We start from the raw sequence: 16190 nt of genomic DNA on the forward strand, positions 1-16190 counted from the left end.
TCGCCAGGCGGAGCCTTCTCCCCCTGCCTTGTCGCTCGCAGTCCTCTCCGGCCTCCCTCATCTCCCAAAGCGTCTCTTCGCCCTAGGCAAGAGTTTGGCGTAGACAACGAAGGGGCCCTCGTGACTGGCAGAGCAGCCTAGGGTAGACCAGTCTGAGACCGCTGCTGAGGCGGAGGGGGCTCGTGTGTGTGTGTGTGTGTGTGTGTGTGGAACCTATGCTGCGCCCTTGTGGGTCTGAAGGCAGTCGCTACCAGCCTGTGGAAGATAAGGGCTCACTTCCTTGGGAGAAACTCATCTGGTTTGGGGCCCTGGTTGGGTGGGTGTGGGGGACTAGCAGGCCCAGTCATTTAAATTAGAGGGTAAATTGTTCAAGGGACTCGTACACAATCTTCCACCAATCCCATACCCCCTCCCGCCCCCAATCTCAGTATACCATCCCTGCGGTTTTGTCTTAGGCTAGGGGTAGGACTGCCCTGGACTGAATGAAGGGACCATTCACCCCCACCCCCACCCCCGTTTCACTCACCCTTCAATTCTTAACCCTGTCTTCCTCTGTGTTCAAGCACCCATCTCCTGGGATGGGCTACAGCTAACTGAGCTCCAGTGTCCTCCCCAGACCCAAGACTACAAGTTCAAAGCCAGTACCCAAGATTTTCTCGCAACACCCACGACTCGGGGAACTGCAATCTTCTTTGCTTACCTCTCCCCAGACAGTATTCCCATTTCCAAACGTGGAGGAGGCGTGTATGTGCCTGAGTATGCAAGAGTGTGTGTTTCTGTGCGTGCGTGCGTGTGTGAGTGTGTGTGTGTGTGTGTGTGTGTGTGTACGGGAGGGGGTGTACTGATGGTGATCTTTTAAATGAAAGCCGGAGGACTGAACTTAAAAGAAACTGGTCAATTGTAAAACAAATAGGAATAAACAACCCTTTAGATGTAATTTGTGGTTTATTAGGAGGTGCAGGTGGCGCTGAAGAACACCCCCCCATCCAGTTTTTTTTTTCCCCTTAACTGCGCCTCCACCCCCAGCATTTGGAGCGGCGGAGAAGCGGCTCCGGAGTGATTAATCCGGGGATAATTCACCCCCCCGCCCCCCCGGCGCGAACCCCGCGAAGCGGGATTGGAGCGAGTCATTTCCGAGAGCGCAGCGCGCCTCTCCCCGGCCGGGCGGACACTTGGTTCATTCCAGCCGCAGAAGCTCAGGGCTCCCGCGTACCGGGATTTTTTCCCCCCCTCCCGGAGCAGGAAGAAAAAAAAAAAAAAAAAAAGCTACAGAGCTCTCCTGACCTCCTTTCTCCTCGGCGGCGAGCGAAGCCTCTCCCTCGGGCTGCTGGCCGCGCTATGCCGCGCTCGCGGGGACCGGAGCAAGGATGTTGCGGCTGCCCGGCAGGGAGGGCTCGCGGCGAAATCCGGATTTGGGCGCTTGTGCCGGGCACCGGGAGTCGCTGGGGCCGCCCGCCGCTACCACCACCGCCGCCACCGCCGCCGCCACCACTGCTGCTGCTGCTGGGCTGGGGGCTGCTCAGTGCCTCGGCTGCCGCGGGTGAGTCTGACCGCGCCGCCCGCCCCACCCGAGCCCACCCAACCTCGACGCGGTCCCAGTCCCTTCCCCCACCTCGGCTTGGCTTCCTTCTTCCGATTACCCACCCTGCTGTTCATCCTCCTCTCTGTCTGCCCAGATCACCTACTCCATCTTCGACCACATCCTCACCTCTACCCTCATGGATGTCCCCAACCCCAGCTGCAACTTAGCCGGATCCGGCCGGTATGGGGGGGGGGCTGGGAGACAGACATCCCCCTCCGTGGGTTGCGGGCCACCTGGACTGTGGCTTCAGTTTCTCCAGTCTCCCAGCCCCCCAAGATGCCAAGCTTTTCCGGGATAAACTTTCCCAGAGCCATACTCCCCCATCTCTCCCCATTCCGCCTGGCACACCCGTCCTGGGGGTTGGAGAGGCTCGGCGCGCCCCCTCCGCGTCTGCAGGGTCTGTCTTTCCCTGCCCCCGCCCATTTTCTCCGACCAAAGCCTTTGCCCCCGCCCAAACAGCCCTGAGACTGCGGTCACCACCCACCTCCTCAGACGCCCTCCGCCCCCTCTGTGCTTGGGCTGGGGGCGGGATGCAGGTGGGCGCGCGCCCAGGTCGGGGGTCCGTGCAATCTTTCTTGAAGGGCTCATGTGAAGATCTTAAGGGGGGATGAACCACTGGAGGTGGAGGAGGCGGTCGTGCCGGGTGGTGAGGGAGGAGGGGGAATGTCGCTGCCAGGGTCCGCGCCGACACATCCCCTCTGCTCGGTTCCTACTCCGCGCCAAAGTGCCCTTTCCCGCGCCCTGCTGCAGCCAAACGCCTGGGCTGCGGCATCCGTGGCTCGGGTGGCGGACTCGATCTCGTTAAGCCAGTCCGGACAGACCTGAAGGGTGTGGAGAGTCGCGGGACTTTAGGATGGATGTGTGGGTGCAGCTTACAGTTCCTGGGAGAGAGGCATGTGGACCTTTTAGTGAGCCCAGTCGCTCTAAAGGTTGCTGGTTTAAACTGGACTTCTCCTACTTTACCCACGGTACCTTCAGATGCTTAGCCACAACCTAGAAAGTTCCGTGTGTCCATGGGGGACCGGTCCAAACCGGGATGCCTGGAGCTGCGTTTTCACTTTCCTGGATTCTGACACCCGCTGGGGAAGAACACCCTTAGCACCCGATGCCTGGGCCTGGGGCCAGGACACCCCGCCCCACAGGAGTGGTTTTGTTGTTGCTTGTTTGCTTGGTGTTTTAAAACCACAGGTTGAGCCTCTCAAGCCTTGTCCTGGGCCATCCCAAGCCCTGCCGCTTCTTGGAAAGTGCGCCCCTCGCGTGGTTGGCCAGTGTGTGGCAAAAACTCTCAGGCCCTCTCTGGCTTTCAGCATCTTGTGAAATGTTCCCTTGGACGTTGTCATCCACCGTGTAACCATTCAGTGTTGGGGTTTTCTGTCAGAAAGGGCTCCCCATGTCTTGCCTGTTTATCCCTACTTGACCGGACTTTCTCAGGTAATCCTAAGAAGTCATAGCCACTGACACCCAGAGAGGGGCGCCCGCGGTGCGCGTGCCTCTCTCAGCTTTGGCCTCCCGCACACCCACACCCACCGGGAGGCCGCTCACACCAAATGCTTCTGGTCACCAAGACTTATCACATGAGCTGTGGGGTCCGTTGTTACTTGCTGTGGGGCCCATTGGATGTTTGTCCAGGCAAAGACCCCCCCTGTCTTGGCCAATTGGAACTTGTTTGGGATTGCCAAATTTGTTTTCCTTGCTAGGTTTGCCCCTGCCCCTTTGAGCATGCCATGCCTCTGGGGAGAGAAAAAGACCGATTCACCCGGGGCCTGCACAGTATTCTGCAGTGCTGGAAGGCTGCCTTTTTGAGATCCATTTGTCGTTGTCTCTTGGGTAGGTACCTAAGTTGGAGTGTGTCTAAAGGAGGGGCAGTTGCTCTCTGGTGGGCCCAGACCTGGCTCCCAGAGCGCTTGTTTCTTTTGGAAGCTTTCCTGTGCATTTCCACGCACTATCTGGCCTTGTAGGCAGCGGACATTTGGAAATGGAGTTAGTGAATGGAGGTGGGCAGGAAGTGGTGTGAGAGGCATGGGAGAGGCATTCCTTTTGCGATCTCTGCGCACTGTTGACTATGAAATGCACTTTGGGGGCATTTAGTACCTCTCTGGGCTGGAGAGAATGACTGTGAGGATTTGTGTGTGTGTGTGTGTGTGTGTGTGTGTGTGTGTGTTTTCCTTGTCCATGCCTGTTTCCTTTCTCTCCATCCTTCCTGGCCTGCCTCCCATCACACTCCTTCCTCCATCGCTGTAGGACCCCAGCCTCCCTAGAGACCTCTCTTCAATTACCTGCCCTCCCCCCCCCTTTCCCCCAGACATCCCCTCTCCTTGAAACCTGCTTCCCCTCGGCCTGTAAGCACCTGTATCTTTCATATAAAACACACCAAGAAGATGTCTTGCTTGGCCTTCCTGACCCCCTTCAACCACTGTCTGCCCAAACTCTCGTCAAAGGCAGGTATTTCATCCACTTTCCCTGCTCCCAGCCATTCTCTGTAGGTTGGCATTGAAACGTTCCTATCACTTAATCACCTCACTGCTGATCCCATTGTACTTCCCCTGCCTATGCCTGTGGCCCTGGCCCTTTGAACCACTCCATCGAAGTCTGTTGGGATTCTGTGTTTCACCACCTCTTCCTCTCAAATAGGAAGGAACACTCAGCTTCCTCCCTGAGGTCTGGTGCCCAGGAACACTCGCCCTGTCCTCAAGCTCCTGGTGAGCTCACCCTGCTTAGTTCTCTAATGCTGCTCACACGCTTCCAGACAGGTCTGTCCTGCCAAATGTGGTGTCTGCTGGCTTCCTAGTTTGTAGATAAGCTCAGCCTATTCAGCCTGCACGGGCACCTGCCCTCAGGGCACCTTCCCAAGGCCGGAGCACTCATGTTATTCCTCCAGAGATGCCCAGGTACTCAGTCTTAGGTGGACCCTCCTTTCCTTCCATGTTGTTGGCCATTGAGGCCTGAAATTAGACACCCTTCTTTCTTCTCCAGAAGTGCTGCTTTTCTTTGGAATGAGAGCCTAGAAAGAGAGGGAGAGAAAGAGAGAGAGAGAGAGAGAGAGAGAGAGAGAGAGAGAGAGAGAGAGAGAGAGAGAGAGGGAGAAGGCTGGGATGTCCCCGCACTCTTAAGAAGTGCTTACAACTAGGACAGATATTAAACTCTAAGTTAAGGAGTTCTGATTTTTTTTCTCCCATCTCCTCACCTTTATGGTTTAAAAACTAAATTTTAGCCAACATCTTTGAATTGCTTGTCACTTAAGGGCTAACTTGTAGTCTGCCTCTTGCATCAGAAGGACCCACTGTTCTGTCATGGTACCCAGGTAATGTAAAAGTGCCAGTCTCAACTACTAAACTGAGCACCAAGGAACAGCTCTTTAATCCTCTTGGTAGCCCCAGCACCCAGCTCTGCCAGGCCCTGCTCAGCACCGAGCTGCTGTTTGACGGACAGCACTTCTACCAGCAGATGGTTTTCGAAATTCTCTTCCTCGGACTGTTTTCCAGGGATTGTTGATGCAAGACCGAGTTTCAGGGACGAAGGAAGCCAGCTGGTACGCAGAGGCAACACAGTGACAGACCCCGAGTTCCCAGTTGTTTTTCCTTACAACTAAATGTCACAGGTTGGTGAGCTAGTGTTCTAGGTTCTAGAAGCATTGCAAAAAGTCCTCAACCCCCACCCCCTATCCCCAGCTCCCCACAGGGGAATGCCCAACGAAAGACATTTAACTGCTCAGTCACCACGGTGTGTTTGGGCTTGAAGTCTCATTTACAATTATGTGTGTGTGTGTGTGTGTGTGTCTGTGTGTGTGTGTGTGTGTGGTGTGTGTGTGGTGTGTGTTTTAATAAATAGGCTGACAAGAGCATAGTAGGCGGTTCTGTATCTAGGGTCCTTGACTGTATAACTCTGTTCAAGGGGAAGCTAGAATTAAAGGACTGGAAAGCTTAGTGTGCAGGGTCTGAGACCCTGATGGGCTCTGTTGGTTCAGAAGAAGCCAGCAGGTGGCTTTGACAGCAGCGGCTCCTGTGCCTGGCTTACCCACTTCATCGTCACCATCATGAGAACGGGCTTCAGGGAATCCAATTGCTCAGCAGAACACATGCTCCTGTTAGAGACCTGGCTGATCTTCCGAGCTCTCTGAGGCACAGGGATCCCCCAACTCCAAAGAGACAGCCATTCCCCTGATAGGGATAAGATTCCAAAAGAGACGGGAAGCTGACCAGGGCTACAGCTGCCTTAAGAAGAGGCAGCTTAAAGGGGAGGCCAGATCTGAGCAGCAACACGGAGGACAAAGGAGGCAGCCAGGGAGACTGGGTGCTTTTAGCGTGCACCCTTTGAGCTAGGGTTCTCAGAAACGTGTCTGGACAGCCAGGGGAGCGACAGCTTTAGCTAAGGTTTACCGAGAGCACACTGGTAATCATCAAGCTCTCATGGATTAAGTCAGTTTCTACAGCATTGTCCCAGGCAGGATTTGGACCTAGGTCTACCTGACTCAAGATCACTTACACATTCCTACAGATGCCATTCATCTCCAGGGACACAGGCGGTATTCAACCACTTAGAATGCTCCTGCCGTGGATCCTGAGCTTCTAGTCATCTTAAAAGCCATGGTTCCTCCATCTTCCATGCAGATGTCTGGGATGAGTGCAAAGTCACTTTGCTGTTAAGCCTGACAGCTGTCTAGGTAGAACTCGACTGGTGGTGCTCAGGCTTGCCCACATCGTGTGAGAGTAAGACCTTCGCCTTCTTCCCCAAGACCCCATGAGCTTCAGTTTCTTGCCTGAACTGTGAAGTTTCTGGGGGGAGAAAAAGCCCCCATTTATACTTTCTTCCACATGGCATAGGCCCTAGAGTACTATGGGGTTTCCCAATCCAACTGCAATGGATCATTCTTCAGGGAGAGTCCTGGGTGGCTGCCCCCAGGAGCCATAATCAGAGAAGTGCCTCTGGTACAAGCCGGGAGTATCAAGGCCACTCACGTCAAGTCCACCACTCATTGTGTCAGTTCTTTTGCTGTCCACGTCAGATGCCTGGGTGGAGGAGGAGCTCTTGACTCCTGGCTGTCCTTGTTGGGGAGAGTCTTCCCACTGAAAACCGCATTGTACTTTCCACCTCTCTGTTGCTGTATCCTTAGCAAATTTGAAACTGAACCTGATCTCTAAGAGGCTGTCAACTCTCTTCTAGAAATCACCATAAGGAGTGTGTGTGTGTGTGTGTGTGTGTGTGTGTGTGTGTGTGTATGTGTGTGTGTGTTGCTTAAAATAACATAGATACATGATTGAGAGTGCCAAGTAAGTCTTAGAACTTTGTTTGAGGCTCTCTGTGTGGTCTAGGGCTTTCGTTGCTTTTTTTTTTTTTATGGGAAATAGCCTTTTCCCCAGCCAGTGTCTCCTTCAGACCCACTGAAGTGCAATTATAACCAAGGAACTTCAAAATGGGTAACCTGTCCATCTTCTAGGTTTTTCAAAGAGACAAACAGAGTAAGTTCCATTATTAAGTAGCTACATCTATTTATTGATTGGAAGTAAGCAAGTGTGACGGTCGTAACTTTAAAAGGAGAAAGCAGAGAGATGCTGAAATTGAGACCATAGGTGGAGTGTCTCATCAGAGGGCACGCAGGGATGTTGTTCGAAGTGATTGATGGTTCTTTCTGAGATGAGCGAGTGTGATCGAGTTGACACAGGCTGCTGGAGGTTTGTCTTTCCATTGCTGTCTGTCTCCTCACCCTATCCCTACCCCAGCCTGACTCCCACTGACAGTCATGAAGCACTACATGAGGAGTGTGTGTGTGTGTGTGGGGGGGGAACAAAGTTCAGAGATTGGCAGAATTGGAGATGAGTGGGTGTGGTCAGATACATTGTATCAAATGAGAAGGTGCAAATGCATTGGTTTATTTTTCCCATTCAACTGTCTCTAGCATAAAACAGCTACCTCCACAATAACAGCTGGCTTCCTGGGACCTGTGTGATTCTGCCTTCCTGGACCTTGTCATGTGCGCAATCCTAGAAGGTTGGCTCATAGCAGAGGGGCCAGGAGAAAGGAAAAGACTTCTGTTTGGCCCAGAAGTCAGCAAGCTAGTTGTCCAGCTTCCATCAGGCTTATAACCTGGCTGACCTTGAGATAATGAGAACCATTTCCTCTTTTAGCTGAGTCTCTATTTCCTTACCTGTAAAATGGGCACAAAAGTCAGGGACGCCCTGCCTGTGCCAGGATGGACTTAGAAGTCCTTGATCCCGCAAAACAGAAGGAAGCCAGCGTTGTTACACTAGGTCCAAGAGTTCACTAGTGTTAGCTTTTTCCAGTGGTCAGGCTAATGAGTGTGAGTTCAACAGTCTGCCTGCCTGTGGTTTGGGATGCTCAGGGCAGTAGGCAAGGAGAGACCATCTCAATATCCCATTCCTCCACCTTTCCTTGCCAAAGCCAGCAACAACTGCTCCCCCTCATAACTGGGAAAGGAGAAAGGATTCACCACCCCCACTCCCCAGCTCAGCAGACCTCCTGTGTTCAGCCTCCACACCCCTGACCCCTGGCAGCGGTACTCTGCAAACCTGGGAGAGGCAAAAGTTTCACAGACACATCCATTCAGGGCACAAGATCTGAACTGAGGTTTCTACGCAGCCTGATGTATTTAATATAGGTTTTGAAATATGAATTGTCCTTATAAAATATGGAGGGGCGTGTCTAAACGTCATTGACTGACTGACACACTTCACCTGGCTTCCAGATTCAGGTTTCCTACTTGATTCACTCGTACACTGAGTTTTGAAGATCCTTCTGGGTTCCTTCCATCTGTGTGTTTAGCCTGGGACTTGGGTTTCTAAAGCAGTTTTCTGTTAGAAGTTTTTTACATGTTATATTTTTGCACCTGTTGCTCCACCTTTGGCTTTTTGACCTCTGATCATGCAGAAAGTGCTGAATAACCCCATTGCATCTTCTGTATCACCTACAGGTTTTCCTGGGACCCTGCTTGATGATAACTGTCCTTAGGAGTAGGAGTCGGGGGTCCCCACTAGCAGACTAATTTTGTGCATTTCCCATAATGGTTTGTAGCAGTTGATATGCCAGGACCTGGTTCTACTCTGGGTACCTAGAGTTTCTGCTTTCCCAAGTCTTCATCAATACTTAGTATTAACCACTTTTCTGGTTCTGCCAGTGGTGTGAGTTTAAAATGACACCCACTGTTTAAATCGCTGTCCCATTGTCGTCTGATGACTAGCTGATCTGAAAGTCTGCCGTGTGCTTGGCAGTCTTTAGGTTTTTCTTTCTGTGACTAGCTAATGCAGACACCTTGCCTATTTTAAAATTGTACTAGTTTCTGCAGAGTTGGGGATTGAACTCTAGTATTCTAGGCAAGCACTCTCCTGCTGGGCTGCATTTACAAACCCCAAACTGCCTCATATTTGACTTTGAGACAGGATCTCTCTAAGTTGCCCAGATAGGTCTTAAACTTGTGATCCTCCTGTCTCAGCCTCCCAAATAACTGGGATTATAGGCCTCTACTGTAAGACCTAGGCTAACTGCTGAATTGGATTCTGTCTATCTGTCTCTGTCTTTCAGGATTTGTGTATTTATTTTTACTTCATGTGAATGGGTGTTTTGCCTCTATGTATGTCAGTGCACATGTGGTGTGCCTAGTACCTGTGAAGGCCAGAAGAGAGTACTGGATGCTGGATCCTTTGGAACTGGAGTTCCAGGCAGTCATCAACTACCATGTGGGTGCTGGGAATCAAACTTGTGACCTCTGGAAGTGCAGCCAAGTTCTTAAATGCTGAGTCATCTCCCCAGCTCCCCAAATTAAATTGTTAATCAAATATTTAGGGGTTGATTCACACTCTGTATATTTTGAAGGCATTGCCTTTTGTCATTTTAAAGGTTACAATTAACTTCTTTCTTTGCTCTGTCTTGTCTGCTGCCTCTTGTTTTGGAGAGAGCTGTTTCACTCTGACTCAGTCTCACACATCACTGGTTTTTGGTTTTTTTTTTGTTTTTGTTTTTGTTTTTAAATTTTTTGAAGAAGTGTTTCTTGTGTCCCAGCCTAGCCTTGAACTTGCTCCTTAAGATGGCTTTTGATCTCCCTGCCTTGAACTCCCAGATTGTGGGAATATAGGCCTATATTGCCTCGTCCAGCTGGAAGCGGAGCATAGGGCTGTTTTCATGCTGGATGAGCAACAGCACCAAGTGAGCTGTGTCCCGTCCTCAGCAACGTTTAGGGAAGACAGGAGCTGGCTGAGGAATCTGAGTGTGCTGGTGAGCTTGGGGACAGGGTACATTCCCAGTCCCACCTGGACCACTGTCTTCCTGCATCCCAGATCCTTTCTTACCCATCCCGTGCTCACAGATCCTATAAGACATTCCCTCTGGCTCAAGGCCCTGTTATGCGAAGACCCCCAGTAAAAGTACAAATTAATGCATGGTGCTTTACTTAGAGACTATGAGAAAACCGAGACCATTTGCAGGCGTTTACTGAGGGCACACCCTCTCCTGGACCCTTAGATGGGCTTCAGTGATCGTACACAGGCTCGCAGCATCATTTTTCAGTGAAAAGTGGTAGCAACATAAGTGTGTGCGAATGGATAAGGAAGAGCACATGCTGGTGAGGGTAGCCCATCACAAACACTCTTAGTGATGCAGAACTGTGCCTCATGCTAGTTCATTTTCTCTATAATTCGATGAAATATCCTACAAAAGCAAGGGGGGAAATGTGTGTTTTGTCTCACAGTCCAAAGGTGCAGTCCACCGCCATGGGAAAGTCACAGAGGCAGGAGTGTGAGGCGGCCAGTCACATTTGCATCAGGGTGCAGAGAAAGAGAGATGCTGGCACTCAGATGCCTTTCTCCTCCTTATCTGGTCTAGGACCCCAGCCCTTGGAATGATGCTGCCATGTTTAGGGTAGGTCTTCTCACTTCAATTGACTCACTCTCACAAATGTGCCCAGTGGTTTGTTTCCATGGTGAGTCTAAACTATATCAAGTACATTGATAGGTCCATGACATATGTATGTAGCATATATGTAGTGTGTATGTAGTATGTATGTTGCATGTATTGTGTAGTATGCATGTACATGTGTAGTATGTATGTTGCATGTGTTGTATAGTATGTATGCAGTCTTTATGCAGTATATATGTACTATTATGTATGTACATATGTAGTATGCATGCATGTAGTGGGTCAATAGGCCTATGACCACTCTATGATATTGACCCCAGGCCAGATCAGGGTCAGGAGGGTAGGAAAGGAGGGGTGGCTGGTGGTCCCACTGGGATGGATCTCACAAGGTGGGCAGAGGCCAGTAGCCGGGCCAGCTCATAGAATACAGTGAAGATGACAGTAGGCAGGGAGAGGCGACTGGTGCTGGGGCCTCCTGCACTCTATAGTAGCATAAGCCAGCATCTGTACTGGAGACTTGGGAGCAGGAGGCCGCTGCTGGATCCCCGGAGAAGCAGAACTCCAGTCAAGTTCCAGGAGGAGCCAGAGCCGAGTGCTGGGCTCAGGCCACCCCTGCAGCTCAGAGCTGCTGCCTGCCCTTCCACAACTGTGCTGAAGGACTGATGGGGAGTCAGGCCACTAGAGGAGGGACAGAGAACAGGCTTGGGTAGGCTATGAGGGCCCTGGCCCTCTGTGCCACGTGCTACCAGAAGCCTTCTAGAGTTCTCCTCTCTTTACTTGCTTATTAGGACTTTGTGGCTTTAAATGGCATGTCAGATGTACTGAAGCAGTAATTATCACGGCCCTCAAAGATGGTTAAGATGGTAAATCTAATGTTTTATATATATATATATATATATATTAACACAACAACACTGAAATGTACAGGAGATGTCTGTGTGCATCTACATAAGGGTCTGGGGAAAACTCCCAGAGAACACGATGTGGGGATGAGACCTGAGTGAATCCATAGCAGCGAGCAGGCGGAGACAGGGGCAGCAAATGGGCACAGATAGGTTCTTGGTTGAGTGGGCACAGGGCACGATCAAGTTCAGAGAGTTCAGTGGAGGGAAAGCCCACTAACAAGGGGGAGACTTGGAGTCTGGAGTAGACACCGGTGGTTTGTTGCATTGCCAACTACAGGTTTCTGAAGGTTTAAGGAAGGATGAGGATAGGGTGGGTCTGGGGAGCATGGGTGCTGTTGGGAGAACCAAGAGGATCATAGAGATAAGTGGGAGGGGCCCAAAGGACCTTGTTACTCCCACGTCTCTGTTCTCTAACCCGGCCTCCTGGACCCGAAGGAGCTGTTGAAAGTGCATGAACAACCCTGTCCCCTGCCCAGATCCTGGATCCTATGTCCTCTGCATGAGTGTTACAATCTTTTCATCACCAGCGAGAAATGACAATAGAGCCCCTGCCTGACTGGGGCTGGTTTAGCAAGGCATTTTACCAGTGCCACTTACAGGGAGACATAGCCAGCATCATCTGAGTGGGCCGTGGGCACCATTCAGTTTGGTTTCTGCTTTGCCTTTTGCTTCCATTCCTCCCAGTCCTCCCTGGTCCTCCCTCTTTCCTAGTCCTGTACTTCCCTGGACATCAGGACCCTCACTCTGTATGGCGGTCATCTCCTTCTCTACCCACCCCTCCCCATCATTCACAGCCTCTTCCTCAACTTGGCTTCACTGTTTCCACCCAGGACCCTCCCTTCTATGGCCTCTCCTCAGGTCGGGCTTCAGCCCAGCAGCCCTGCCAGCTAGTGGGGTTTCAAGACCTTTGCTCGCTCCATCTGCTAATGACCCAAGGGCTGGCTCTCTAGAACATTAACTGAGAACCAAGTGCAGTGGCCCTGAGCTGGGAACACAGATGCAAATGCCATTTTAAACCAAGTTCACTCCTGGAGGGACAGTTGTAAGATACGGAGGGCCAAGGGAGCTCCAAGAGGAGCAAGGAATGGGGTAGGTCGTGCAGGCTGGCTTCACCTTGCAGATTCTTCAAGCATGAGCAGGTGAATAGTCGGTGCCAAGAATACAGGACTGGGTGTTTGAGTAGCAGGCTGTTTTGTGTGCCATTACATCTGCATCTGTCCCTCTGCATTGTAAAGCTTCTCCAAAGCTGTTCCTTACAGAACTCTTAGTCGGGGGCTGCACATTTCTCTCTTATACCTTACAACACCCTAAAGAGATGGGTCTTTTTGTAGGGGAGTAAACCGAGGCATGAGAAGTTTCGGTTTAGCTGGACAGGGTGGCGCTCACCTTTAATCCCAGCACTGGGGAGGCAGAGGCAGGTGGATCTCTGTGAGTTTGAGACTAGCCTGGTCTACAGAGCAAGTTCCAGGACAAACTCTTGTCTCTAAACCAAACAAACAAAAAAAAAAACAAAAAACTAAAACAAACAAACAAACCAAACCAAACCAAAACAACAAAAGATTGAGTTACTTATCCAAGTCCATATGGCAGGAAGGGGGAGAGTCTGGATTTGGAATTTCTTAGTTCAGAAGCTCAAAGGCACAGCCTCCCAACATGCCTCTCATCTTCTAAGTCAGTATCTAGGAACAAGTCGGATTCCTGCATTTTTCATGCATTTGCCCTGCCATCTCTCTGATCTGATCTGTCTATCTGTCTGTTTGTCTGTCTGTCTGCCTGCCTGCCTGCCTACCTATCCAGGAGCCACTCAGGTATTCAGTTCCCCAGGACCAAAAGTGAAGTTTTACTGGAGATCATCTTCAACTCTCCCATCAGTGGTCACATTCCTGTGACCCTGACCGTGAAGGAATCTCAGAAGGTCCTCGTTGTCCGACCATCGTCGTTGTCAGACCATCCTCACCCGCTGTCTTTGTGGTTGCCTTTCCACCCACATTCATTCTCCTTCCTCCCGCCCCTCTGCCTCTCCTGTCTTCTAGGCTACTGCACCCCAGAGGTGATTATCAGGGTGATGGCTTGTGTTAGCGAGATGTGCAACCACCAGAAGAGACTGGGCAAGCTTAGCATCCCTGAACTGCTCAGCACACTTCCCATAAGCCTCGAGGCGAGGGAGCTCCTCACGTCCTTCCTCCAGCCTGGATTTGTTAGGTGATACCTCAGGGCCCTCTGGAAGCCTGGCTCTCAGCTTTCTAGATTTCATCCTTGTTGAAAAGCAGACAGAAGCACCTGCCTGTTGCTTTCCTTGGGTCTGCACGTGGGAGGCAGCACGGGAGGCTCTGCAGTGGGGTGACCAAGCCCAGTTTTCAGGACTCTCCTACATCCTGGAAGAGGCTGGACTTAGCTCTGTGGAAGAGATTTACCTGAGCAGAAGGGTCCTAAGCCAGGACAATGCATTTAGAAAAATTCTTCGAGAGAAGTCAGAGGTTTAGGGAAACTGAGGCAAACAGTCAGATATACAAATAGGAAATCCACAGACACTAGGAGGCTCAGGGATAACACTTGTTCATCCTTCTACCTATATACCTACCTACCCTTCTACCTATCCACTTACCCACCCACCCATCTATCCATCCACTCATCCATCCATGAACCCATTTATCCATTCACCTAGCCAACCATCCATCCATCCATCCATCCATCCATCCATCCATCCATCCATCCATCCATCCATCCATCCACCCACCTACCCATTCATTCATACATGTACCCATCTACCCACCTACCCATTCATTCATACATGAACCCATCTACCCACCTACCCATTCATTCATCCATTCACCTAGCCGCTCACCTACCCATCCATCCATTCACCCACCCACCCATACACCCATTAATTTATTCACCCATTCAGGAATCGAGGGAGAGGCTAGTGAATGCTCAGGAGGACAGGCACAAGAGACAGAAGACTGACTGGCCACATGTCCCCAAGACACTTGAAGGTTTCTTAGAAATCTAGCTCCATAGGTTCCACTCTGCCTATAGAATCAGAATCTGCATTTTAGCAAAATTTGTAGGTAATTTACATCCACTCAAGAATCTGGGAGAACCAGGTCTTACATTCTCTGGCACAAACTCTGCACTGAAAGTCAGCAGTGGGTGAAACTTGACTCTGGTTTATCCTGGGCTTCCGTGGCACTGGTAAAATGGGTTGAGGTTCTGTCTTCTCTGTCATGCTTGTGAATATTGCAAAGTGCCTGGTAGATGTTCTTGACTACAGGTGAGTGAGCTTTGGACCTTTAGTTTATTTCATTGTCTCCAGTGCCTAGGACATTGGCCGTAGCCTGGTAGATGCTTGGCCACTGGCCGCTCATCAGGCAGTTGTCAAACTGAACTGGAGACTCTGGAGGCTGCGTTCCAGAGCAATAAGGTTTTTCTTTCCGGTTTTCTGTGTGGCAGATATTCCGTGGTGGTGAAAGGTTGTTCAAAGGCTGGGCAAGGGAGCAGGGAATGTTTTAGATAAGGGGCAAGGAGGTAGACTACGTACCTTGAAGATGTTACTATCCCTGACATGTTGGTCTGAAAGCCACTGATAACAATGAAATAATAAGGGAGATGCTAGCCTCAGTAAGAACAAACCAATGGGCTTAACAAGAGCAAGATGACATTCTGAACCCAGGAGTTAATTGGAACCCCTCCTCTGCCTCCCTTCCTTCTTGCTCCAGGCTTCAACACCCCTCCCATTTGTTCCTGTCCCTGGTGTGTCCTGATCCTGGCTCTTGTCTTTATCTGCACACAAAACTCCATCTTGAGCCTGTTCCCATCTCCCCATCACCTCTACCTTTCCCGAACACCTTTGTCTCTTGCTTCATGGGAAAGGAGATGCTCAAGGATGCTGTGCACCTTGCCACTGACTGTGTGCAGCCGTGGACTGAAGCTCATGTGCTCTGTGCTGCCCGGGGCCCTCACTCCCATCATTCCCACGTCCTCCCACACACTCCAGCCCCTCTGTTTCCTCTTAGCCCAGCTGAGTACTTGATTTGAATCTTAAAAATACCCTAACACCCCTCCCCTGACTCTGCTGCCGCCTCTGGCTCTCACCCTGTCTCTCTCCTCTCCTTCCTCTTCCAGCCTGCCTTCCTGTGAGAGTGTCTGCCAAGTCCTTGCTCAGTGCTTGTCATCTGGCTTTCACCCTCCTCAGCCCAGGGGAAGTGCTCCAGCCTAGGGCCCCATGTGACTTCCTATTTACCAACTCCAGGCAGCTCTCTTGACTTCGGGACCATCGCTAGTCTGGTTGCAGCCTGCCTCTTGACCTTCCCACTGTCTTTCAGCTCGCCTCCCTGCTCTGGTCTGCTGATCCTCATCACTCCTTCCCACTTAAACCTCTCCCAGTGCTGCCTACCCTTCAGCTGGCTCTGTTTTTGTTCACCATTTTGTTGGCTCTTGGGGCTTTCTTTGGCTCACGAGAATTGCCGATTGGCTCCATTTTAGGTCTTTGGAGAAAAATAGTGACTGCCCACTGCTCTTGAGACCCACACAGCAAAGGATGGTCTGTGTTTAAAAGCCACAAAGGGAATTTTCCCCCTGTCTGTCATCGCCTCTGTGCCTGCCCCCTTCCACCCCGTGTTCATTTTGCCACACCTTAATGAATGGCTTTGGCAGCCATGAGTCTTCCTGAGCCAGGAACCCGAGAGTCATCATTGAGTCCCTCTCTTATCTAACCCCCTTTCTAATCAAGTCTTGGAGGGTTTTATCTCCCCACAGTCCTCCAACCTGCACCTGTGTCTCTGTTTCTGCCATGGCTTGGAACCCACACTCTTTTCGTCCTGGACTGTGGGGACCCACTATCT

At 51.1% G+C, this 16190-nt stretch overlaps 1 protein-coding gene across 4 annotated transcripts in view; it reads left to right on the plus strand.

The window, feature by feature from the left end:
- Window positions 1–1177: 1177 nt before the first annotated feature.
- The window catches only part of Csmd2 (CUB and Sushi multiple domains 2), a 553245-nt gene continuing 538232 nt past the window's right edge, over window positions 1178–16190 (plus strand). For all 4 annotated transcript variants that reach the window (XM_029539695.1, XM_021199594.2, XM_029539696.1 and 1 more), the window contains exon 1: window positions 1178–1540. In XM_029539695.1, the coding sequence (XP_029395555.1) occupies window positions 1339–1540 (202 nt within the window). In that variant the 5' untranslated portion in view covers window positions 1178–1338. The remainder of the gene's footprint in view (window positions 1541–16190) is intronic.

This window comes from Mus pahari, chromosome 6 (genome assembly GCF_900095145.1).
Source record: "Mus pahari chromosome 6, PAHARI_EIJ_v1.1, whole genome shotgun sequence".
Taxonomy (NCBI): domain Eukaryota; kingdom Metazoa; phylum Chordata; class Mammalia; order Rodentia; family Muridae; genus Mus; species Mus pahari.